This window comes from Propithecus coquereli, unplaced genomic scaffold (assembly GCF_000956105.1).
Source record: "Propithecus coquereli isolate 6110/MARCELLA unplaced genomic scaffold, Pcoq_1.0 Scaffold45, whole genome shotgun sequence".
Taxonomy (NCBI): domain Eukaryota; kingdom Metazoa; phylum Chordata; class Mammalia; order Primates; family Indriidae; genus Propithecus; species Propithecus coquereli.
This window is the reverse complement of record NW_012150285.1, coordinates 437710-448858: the sequence shown is the minus strand read 5'-3', so window position 1 is coordinate 448858 and position 11149 is coordinate 437710. Positions and strand designations below refer to the sequence as shown.

The 11149-nt window shown below is 39.5% G+C and overlaps 1 protein-coding gene across 1 annotated transcript in view; it reads left to right on the top strand.

Moving 5' to 3' along the window:
- Positions 1-2583, top strand: part of DBT (dihydrolipoamide branched chain transacylase E2) — a 46022-nt gene extending 43439 nt beyond the window's left edge. The window contains exon 10 of the mRNA XM_012654836.1: positions 2366-2583. Coding sequence (XP_012510290.1) covers positions 2366-2533 — 168 coding nt within the window. The 3' untranslated portion in view covers positions 2534-2583. The remainder of the gene's footprint in view (positions 1-2365) is intronic.
- The last annotated feature ends 8566 nt before the right edge of the window (positions 2584-11149 follow it).

Sequence of the window (11149 nt, the reverse complement as noted above, 5' to 3'; positions counted from 1 at the left end):
GCCTCGGCCTCCCAGAGTGCTAGGATTACAGGCGTGAGCCACCGCGCCCGGCCGGCGTCTCAAGTTTTAACATGTCCAAAACTGAGCTCCTGTTCCTCTCCCCATCCTCAAACCTGCTTCTCCTAAAGTCTCCCCTTTGAGTGACTGGCCATTCTGCTCAGACACCTCCAGTGGTTTATCTTGCCCAGAATTAAAGGCAAGTAGCTGCATTGGCTTAAGGGACCCTGTACTGATGCTACTCAGAGTGCTCCAGACTTGCATCTCATGTGACTGTTATCACCCAGGTATGAGGAGATAAGTACAGAAACTTCTATAGCAGTTTGACAATGTGATTTGATGTCTATTGATCTAATAACAAGAAGTTGGGGCTTATATTTTACATATTTTTTTTTTTTAATGGTGAAGATATACCTTTAGAATTAGCCCAGCTAGACTCAATTGAGATGATCCCAATTTTGGTGGCAACATCCAAATCACCTTAATCAGGAGCCAGTAGAACATAGCCTTCTTCTCTCCATGAGGCCTGATCCCCTAGGGTGTGAGCTTGGCCACGTAAGTGTCACAGAGCTTCTTCACAGCCTGTTTGATCTGGTGCTTGTGGGCTTTGATGTCCACAATGGACTAAAGTGTGCTGTGGTCTTCATGGCCGACTCTGTGGTTGGGGGAACTTGATGATGGCAGAGTGGTCAAGCTTGTTTCTTGTGAGGTTGCTTTTCCAAGGATTATTTGACTGCCTCTGCAGCCGCAGTGTCTTGGCTGGGGGGTAGGTGACGAGTAGATCTTTTTTTTTTGTGGCTGTGGACTTCTTTCAGCACTGCCTTCCTGCCAGGTAGTAATGGAGCATTACAAATGGAATGAAATACGGAGATGACACAGACCAGGGGTGTTTGCGTAACCTAGAGTGTGAGATCACATGGACATGTGTGCATTTATAGGACTATATAATTTTTTTTAACTTTCAAATATCTGAAGTTTGCATAAGAATCTTTTTTTAAATTTTATTTTAACAGATTTGGGGGATACAAATTTTTTTTGTTACATGGATAAATTGTATAGTAGAGAAGTCTAGGCTTGTAGTGTACCCATCCCCTGAATAGTGTACATTGTACTGAATAGATAATAATTCACTTTTTTTTTTTTTTTTTTGAGTCAGAGTCTCACTGTGTCGCCTGGGCTAGAGTGCCGTGGCGTCATCCTAGCTCACAGCAACCTCAAACTCCTGGGCTCAAGCGATCCTCCTGCCTCAGCCTCCCGAGTAGCTGGGACTACAGGCATGTGCCACCATGCCCGGCTAATTTTTTCTATATATTTTTAGTTGTCCAATTAATTTCTTTCTATTTTTAGCAGAGACAGGGTCTTGCTCTTGCTCAGGCTGGTCTCGAGCTCCTGAGCTCAAACAATCCGCCCGCCTCGGCCTCCCAGAGTGCTAGGATTACAGGTGTGAGCCACCGCGCCCGGCTGATAATAATTCACTTTTAATGTATTTTTTAAAAAATAGCCCTCAATAGGCCAGGTGCGATGCCTCATGCCTGTAATCCTAGCACTCTGGAAGGCTGAAACAGGAGGATCACTTGAGCTCAGGAGTTCGAGACCAGCCTGAGCAAGAGCAAGACCCCGTCTCTGCTAATAGAAAAATTAGCCGGGCATTATGGAGCACACCTCTGGTCCCAGTTACTCGAGACTGAGGCAGGAGGATTGCTTGAGCCCAGGAGTTTGAGGTTGCTGTGAGCTAGGCTGACACCATGGCACTCTAGCTTGGGCAGCAGAGTGAGACTCTGTCTCAAAAAAAAAAAAAAAAGCCCTCAGTGGTTTAGAATATTTTTTTAAAGTCCTTTACCAAATAGAGATCGAGCAGCACTGCCTTTAATGGCGTGGTCCCTCCCACCCAGTGCAGCCGTGGCCTCCTCTCCTGCTCCGCCGTCTGCCTGACTCTGCGCTTTCTCCAGCGCTCCAGTCACGCTTGCTCTCCGTCGTCTTTCTCCGGGTGCCTCTATGGCTTGTTTCCTCGCCACCTTCATTGAGGAAGCCTTGTTTATCCTAAATCGTCTGCTCTCCTCAGAGCCCAGAGGAGTACCTGGCACAACTCTTAAATAGTTGTTGAACGTTTGAGATCTGAGATGAAATTTAATGAACGTAGGTATGGGAATAGCACAGGGGACAGGAAATGCCTTGGAGAAGCTCTGACAGCTGGAGGCACATACTCTCAAAGATGGAAAAAGTAGGAGTCAGCATTTCAAAAATTATTTGGGATGCCCGTTTCCTCTCTGTTGCAGGGAGGATAGTTTGCCTGATATGTCATTGTTGGAGCTTAAGCTTTGAACAAGTGAAGGTTTACTCTTTGTTCCTTTTTTTTTTTTTTTTCTAGGCCCTTCCCCGTTTTAACCAAAAAGGAGAAGTGTATAAGGCACAGATAATGAACGTGAGCTGGTCAGCTGACCACAGAGTTATCGATGGTGCTACAATGTCACGCTTCTCTAATCTGTGGAAATCCTACTTAGAAAACCCAGCTCTTATGCTACTAAATCTGAAATGAAGATTGATAAGACATTCTTGAACTTCTTGAGTTTCCAAAGAGTGCGTAAAGCCTAGCTATTCCAGCACATGTTTATCTTTATAATTTGTATTATAAATGATTTGTATTATATGATTAAGGTTCTAAGGCACAATATTTATCACTGTTCTATTAGACTTTTTACTGAAAACGAATAATGGTGTAATTGTTCTCCTGGGGCTGTTACATTTTATAGGTCAAAGTATGACTTCTTAATATGGTGCTGAGGTCTTTGTGTCAGTGGATTGAAAATGGCAACAATAACAAAATTAATGTTACGATAAGACAGATAGCCATATATATACAGTATTTGCCCTGTTTTTGTTTTTGTTTGTGTTTTGGCTGACTCTTACTGAAACTTTTTAATTCTGCTTAATTGGAAAAAGAAATTTATGTATAAAAAATATTTTCCATTTCCCTACAATCATGCTAATTGTATAAAATAAGTGCAATTATACTTATCTTTTAAGCTATCCAGGAGTATATTCTTGCTCTGTATAGAGATATCATCTGTGTTTTATTTATGTAAATTAACATCTTTTAAAAGGGAAAAATGATAACCTGGTCTTAAAAATGCCCAATTATAGTTTTATAGCCAGTCTATTAAAGGTATTTGTTTAACATTGATGTACTTTTAGAATTTTGGTAATAATTTAGTGTTTTGTTGGGAAAGAACTTCACCTTTGCAAACTTCCATCATATAAGGAAGCAACTTTAAATGTAACAGGCTGACTTTTTATATATTCAGAAGTCCCCTTTTAACTTTCTTGATCTTCAACTAAAAAATAGAATAAGATAAGGAATTAAGGTCTATTCCATTCTCCGTATCCTAAATAAGAATGTGGATAAGAGGAGAAAGGAGTCTAATGGGTAATTATAGACCTAAAATAAAATAATAAATTTTATATGTCAGTGAAGATTTCATAATAACCATTATGTTAAAAGTCCACTTTAATCAGAAATAGCATCAAGATGAATATAATCCAACATTTTTATTTGCATTCAGAAATTCAGGTTGTTTCTAATATTGTCCAATCGAATACTGTATGCCAAAATTAGTTGTTGAAGTTTTGTGATTGGGAAAAAAGGTCATTTTAATGTCTAGATTTTTCTCAACATGGAAATAATTTTTAAATCAGAAAATGATAAATGCTGTTATTTAAAAAATTCAGGTAATACAGAGAGTTATTAAGAAAATAAAATAATCATCCATAACCTACCATTATCAACATTTTGATGTATGTATCTGTATACGTGGCTATTCTTTTTATTAAAATGGGATTGTAGTATATCTACTATTTTATTATTTGATTTTTAAAATTTAACATTATATTGTGGGTAACTTTACGTGTCAATAAACAATTCCACATTGTCATGCTTTTTAAATGGCTCCATTGTATGTATTTATTATACATTTAAATAGTAAACATCTACTGTATACCAAGTATGGTACTAAGCACTGGACACACAATGCCCACCCTCATGGTCCCTGCCTCCACTGGGCTTACAGTCTAGTGGAGGAGACAAATATTAAATAACTATAAAAAATATAATTACTATTCTAGGTAGAAAATAGCCCAGGTGCTATGAACCATGTAATAAAGGTTACTGATTCTAACTGGAAGGATTGGAAGGTGGATATCCTATGATTTAGCTAATTTCCCATGGATAGCCATTTGCTGAATTTTAAATGAAGAATGACATGATCAGTAAAAATGTCCCCCCTCACTAAAAGAATGTGAAAACTAGGAGAAGGGAGTTCTGAAGTAAGTATGTAATATATTCCACTGAAGGTCAAGATGTTCTCCACATTCCCAAAATAACCCTTCAGCTGTCTGTTCTATACAAACCCCCTGCCATTACTATCTTGTCTTTAGTCTCATCTATTATTGAGAATTCAGCAAAGGATTTGTTCCCTGCTGTGTGCAGGGCCTTAAGGATAGCAGTATTCCCTGTCACAGTCCAGAGGGCCAGGAGCGAGGCCCTAGCGGCAGTGCTGGTCCGCAGGGCTCTACACATCATAGGACCAGGGGGATGGGGTGAACAGACTCTTGCTGTATTCCTAGAGGTTGACATTAAAGTGGAGTAGCTAGACAATTCAAGTCCTTCACTAGTATGTCTGAAGGTTAGGATGTATATATACTTGGGGGAGAAGCCAAAATTATTGCTGGGGGTGGCCCACAAGAAAATCGAGGCTCTGTTCGTTATGTAGAGCCTTCCTCTGACATTTGAAAAGGAAGTACAACAGGGAAGGAAGTTTGCAGGATACAAGTCAGAATTGGTATGAATTTCCATTTCAGAGATCAAACTGTACCTTATGTCAAAACATCTAAGAAGTGGTTATGTAGAAACAGAGCAAAAGTGACAGTGCTTTGTCCAGAGAGCCTACTGGCTTATGTGGGCATTTCTCAAGGTTTCCTACCCCAAGTGGATCCCGAAAATAACTTGTTGGATTTCCTTGCTGACTTCTAAGAAAACTGTGGTTTGAGAAAGAAATGATTGCACTCAGCACTGCCCTACATTACCAGGAGTACAAACGTTTCCTTGAAGTCTTTAAAGACGTTTATAACATTTACCCAGTAATTGACTAATTAGTTAATTCTGCACATATTTATTGAATATGTATTCAGTTCCAGCCCCTGGGACAGAGACTGTAGATAAAGGTGAATTAGATAAAGTTTCTGCTCTCACAGTGAGAGCTTTGGCCAGTGATTAAAGCCTGCACTAGGAGTGAGTCTGTGCCAATAACCTGCAGAACATCAGTCCTTTTAGAGTTGAGTTTTATCTCCAGTCAGTTCTTAACGGCAGTTTTGCTCTTTTCCTATACACTGTGTTTTCTAACTGAGATTGGATCGTGTGTGTGAATCCACATTATGCTTCCAGTCAAAATCCCAAGGACAGCTTTGATTTGTCTTTCTTGGTTCCCATGCCCTTCAGTGTCGGCAGGAGAATACAGTATTCCAACCACACTTCGGTCTTACGTCACCTTTGGAGCCCGGGAGTCAGACAGCCCCACACAAGCATACAAGAATGGGGAATTTCTGGGCAGATTAAAAAAAAAAAAAAAAGGCAACTACATAAAGTGAGCCATTGCCTTCCCACCCCAACTGATGTTAAATTATGAATTTTTCTCAAAGAGTTCTTTAAGAACCTGGGTAGGGAGGAAACTGAAGTGGTAGAGTAGGGAGTGGGAGGCAAGTACACGAGATACTATTAAATTGTATGGCTGCTGCAATTCCAAGATTTTATAATTTCTCCAACAAAGAATATTTATTTTATTCCTAGGTTAAGTTCAATGTTAATGAGAAGTAATTTCATTCTCAAACTTCGTGTGGTGTTGACAATTCCACCGATGTCAAAATACAAATTATGAGCTTCAATATGCTCTTCTGATTTTTCTTAAGATTGTTGCATGTTCATCTACCCACTAGCTTTAATGTTCTGCTCTTATACTGGCACATTAATTATGGCAGGAGAAAAAAGTCTAAGCTAAATTTTCAAAGCCTAATTTTTCGGTCAAAGAGAAGATTAACAGAACTCTGTTCTATTGGCTTACCATAGGGATATTTATCACGAGAAAAAGAAGATACATATTTGAGTTTACCTGACACATTCTATGAGATGTCTGGGTCACTGGATTAGTCTGAAACAAATCCCTTCCATATTGTATGGCAAATGCCCAAGCATTCTTCACAGGGCCTGTCCCAAGTCTTTTCCCACTAATTTTTTTTTCTTTTTTTTTGAGACCATCTCACTCTGTTGCCCTGGGTAGAGTGCAGTGGTGTCATCATAGCTCACTCACAGCAACCTCAAACTCCTAGGCTCAAGCGATCCTCCTGCCTCAGCCTCCCGAGTAGCTGGGACTACAGGCACACCCTACTATGCTCAGCTAATTTTTCTATTTTTAGCAGAGACAGGGTCTCGCTCTTGCTCAGGCTGGTCTCAAACTCCTGAGCTCAAGCAATCCTCCCTTGTCGGCCTCCCAAAGTGGTAGGATTACAGGTGTGAGCCACCATGCCTGACTTTTTTCTGCTCATTTTAAGCACCTACCCAAACATCTTCCCAGCCTTGTCATAATAAGCAAATATCCTCACCTTCTATCTTACAGAGTAGACAAGGTGAATCAACCTAAGAATCTTTAATTTCTCTCCTTTTGACCTCAAAATCTATTCTCACACTTTTTCTTTCCTTTTGTTTCTCTTTCTGAGGAAGAAGTGGTTCTCCATCAGCAAAAATCAAACTTTCTACCCTCTATTATTAATTCCGTCTCTTCCTCCTGATCCCTGGTGCATGTTTAACCCCCATCGCCCCATTTTGATCCTTCGATCTCTTCTTTACATCCAGAACTGTACCACATTTACTCCCTTAGTACACTGGTTAAAATTCATTTCCAGTTCCCTACGGAGGAGGTGTTGGAGACTGTTCCCAGAACTCTTTGCACATTTCAATGTGGCAGGGTAATGTTATGTATCCATAAAGCTGGTTCCTTTCCCTTCTGGGCACATGGTTACATATTTTTCCAGGCTAGCCTGCAGTTAGGTAGGGCCATATCATTTATTTGTAGCCATTAGAATATGGGTATAGGTAGGCCATTTCCAGATATGGCCTGCAGAAAACCTCCCAAACAGGCTCCACACTCTCTCTTCTCCTACTCAGCAACCTTGAAGGGTGCGTGTTGAAGACGGCAGCCATGCTAGATGGAAGGAACCAGTGTTCCTTCATGTTCCTGGTGAAGCAGAATGCCCTCTTCTCCACACCCTAGCACTGATGGGTTTGAGTGTAATGCAGCTGAACAATACACTTATTTTTTTAAGACACTGATGTTTTGAGATTCATCTGCTAGTCTAGTTAGTGATGCTCTAACTCTGAGCTGTCCAGTGTGGTAGCCACTAGCCACACATGGCTATTGAAATTTTAATTTTAATTAATGAATGGGGCTGTTGAGCAATTCAAGGGACTAGTATAGCTGAAAAGCTGCATTTTAATTTAATTTAAATTTAAATAGCCACATGTGGCTAGTGGCTACCATATTGGATGGCACAAATATAGAACATTTCTATCATCACAGAAAATTCTATTGACTAGTGCTGCCCTAACTAATAAAATAAATAGAACTATTCTTATTTTTTAAATAATCCTTCAAAGAAACAAACAAAAAAACTACCTTCTTCTCTAACAGCTTATTTCCCTTTGCCCAAAAGAAGACTCAGGACACTTTTCTCATATTGTTACTTCTATCTGCCACTACATGAATAAATTTCTCTCTCCTTCCTGCCAAACTTCCTGAATTGGTCTTTAACCCCTTGCAATCCTGGCTTTTCCCACTGCTCACCTGTAATCACAGTGTTGACAAAAGGTTTGGCCACATCTCCCACCCAGATGTCTCCTGATTAGTTCTCTCTGGACCCACCTCTCTCCTGAGCTCTAGGCACTCATTTCCAACACTTTAGCATCTCCAGAGCACCAAACAGTTCAGTGACATCTCATCAGACAGACCAGGTCAACTCTGAGCTATTCATGCCAAACCTGACATGGTTCATGTTATCATTGTTATCCCATCAAGATAACCATGGGCTCTTTTATGTTACAGAAGGCATGTAAACAATCACTGAAGGTAGCATGAATCCCTCATGTTTGTGCATTCAGAATAATATGGAAATGAAAATTAATTCAATATGAGGCAGTGCCAGTATTGAGCACAAAGGCCTTTTAACCACAAGCAAATTCATGTGCTGGCCAGACCCTTGTGAGAGAACTCCAGGCCAGCTTGCCAAAACTGAGCAGGAAAATTTGGAGACAGTCCAAAAAAGAGCCACAAAAACAACTGAAGCATGACAAGAATAATTGCAATTCTGTTATAAAGAGGTCATCTATATCAGGCTTTTACGAAGTACCATGTGGAATGTTATAATGCAAAGCATGAGGAACAGCTGTGTGAGGCTTAACAAGAGACAAGACAGAAGAAATGAGGACAGGTGGGGGACTGAAAATTTAGGTTCAATATGGCGGAAAGTGGGGACGGTCAAAGAAAGGCATTCACACCTATATCAGGCTGAGCAGGAGGCAGAGTCTCCTCCAATAGCAACGTAAGTGCCTCCACCCATTTACACCCCCAGAGGAGCCATTGGACTGTGTTAAACTTGGGAAAAGTGATTTAACTTGAAGTTTGCTGAAAGAAAACTTTATAATAGCTCTAAAATGTGATAAAAAGCCAAGTCCCAAAAAACTATGATTATAAAGTCTGTACAGAAGTTGCTAGAGTATAGTCAGCTGTAAAAACCTAGCAATTTAATTTCTTGGAAAAATGCAGCTGGAGTTCCAACTGCAGTAACAAAGGCAAGTAAACTAAGTTGATGGCGGGTGTAATTAAGTTAATGAAAACTGTAGGATAACTATAAATTGGAATATGACTAACAGTTTGGAACATTAGATATTCAAATGCTCCAAGTTGATGAGCTAAGCCACCATACTAACAAGTCTACAAACCAAAGGCTTTGCGAATTGCACAAAAGAACCTGGCCTTGGTCCCATTGTGTTGTTAGCACAAGATTAGAAATGCCCCATCGGTTCAAATGTTGCTTGCACAGAGCAGGACAAACTTGCCACAGCGAAGTCATCATTTTTAAAAACCATCACTGTCCTTTAGTGCACTAGTTTCTCTAATAATTAGGTGTATATTAGAAATAATGATATATGAGAGGCCAAGGTGGGAGGATGGCTTGAGGCCAGGAGTTTGAGAACAGCCTGGGCAACAGAGCCTCATCTCTACAAAAAATAAAAAAATAGCTGGACATGATGATGTGCACCTGTAGTCCCAGCTACTTGAGAGGCTGAGGCAGGAGGACAGCTTGAGCTCAGGAGTTGTAGGCCACAGTGAGCTGTGATAGCGCCACTGCACTCTAGCCCGGGTGAGGGAGCGAGATCCTGTCTCAAAAAAAAAAAAAAAGAAAAAGAAATAATGATATATAAATGAAGTGTACTCCAATTTTAATAGAATTGTATTATTTCTGTAAGATGTTTATTTTCAGATTGTCATACTTTCTAAATACAAAAAAAATTCTCACAGCTTCCACATTTAATAGATAGTAAAGGTTCTGCATAGTATTTAGTAGAAATGTGAAAAACCAATTTTTGTAGTTGCCATTTGAAGTGTATCATAGTATACTCAAGAATTGGGTCAATGTCCTAGAAACAAAGTATTGTGTAATTTACACAGAATTATCCATGCAAAAAGATTTTAAATTCAGTATAGCTTTTACTTCTGTAGAACTAAAAGTAGTGCATAAAAATAAAAAGCAGGAGGAGCATACCTTTTTAATTCATTCTGCAGTGAAAAATACCTCATTCGACATACAGGAAGCCAGTGCCTTTTCTGTGTCGTTATTTGGTGGGTGTTGAGGGATATTGTTTTTTCTTTTGTTTTTTTCTTTTGAGGCAAGACTATAATGTCTTTTATTCTCTTTTTCTGATTTGTGGTTTAAAAGGAAGGAAGTTTGAGTAATATTCTGATTACTGCTGCTCAGGTGCTATATTTCAATTTCCAAGATATTCTGAGTGAAGAAAACACATCATAGAACAATGTATATAGTACGCTACCATCTTAGCGTGCGTGCATGCCAGCGCATATGTGTGCTTTTAAGGAATATGGGCAATATTTAGGCATATAAATTCACAGACCATCTTTGGGAGGGTGCACAAGTAACTGGCAATAGTAGTAGCCTTCAGAAAAGAAAACTAAATGGCTGGAGGCAGGGATGAGGGATAGATCTTTCGAATTGTGTTCCATGTGCATATCTTACAAATTCAAATAAATACATAAATATATATTTTTTAAGAACCTGGAATTAAGTCCTGTCTATAAAAGCTGCAGAGATAAAAGTTAAGAGATAATTCAGTTTGAAGTGTGGGTGCAGCAGAAGTTTGGGACTCCTCTGTTACCCACGCTTATCCACATGTTCATTTCTTCTTTTCTAAAGCATCCATGCCTTTAGTTCAAATATTTGCAGATCTGTGGTTTACCACGTAGGACTTCTGTCATGCTATACATCAGCATATGTTCAAGTTTCTCTGCTTGGAATAGATGCATTAAATTCTGTTAAATACTTAAAATGTGTAAGTCATGAAAAGTAGGAGGACTTTCATTAGGAATTATTTTTCTAATAATTTTTCTTAGAAATAGTTGTGCTTCGTAGTTTTATAATGTCTGTAGTATAGCATTTTACAGTTTACGGAATATACTCACATATGTTATCAGCTGATCCTTTGCACAGAAGCCCCATGTGATTCTTTCTATTCTCAGCTTTGTCCGTAAACTAAAATTAGAGCTAGGCTGACATTACATTTCATTTGGTTACAGCCTGGCTGAGGATTTTAATCATTGGGAGCCACGCTGAAAAAACTTCTCCCTGTAATCCACTCTTAGCTGATTGTCACTAACTTTGGGCATGTCAGCTTCAGCATCCGCTGGCGATGGTAAGTATTTTTCAAAAATATTTCCCCCCGATTCTTCACGTACAAATAGAGTGCTGATGATGCTTTGACTGTGTCTGTATTTGCTGGAATGTCTAACCAAACTGGAAGTGAACTTAAAAGTTTTTG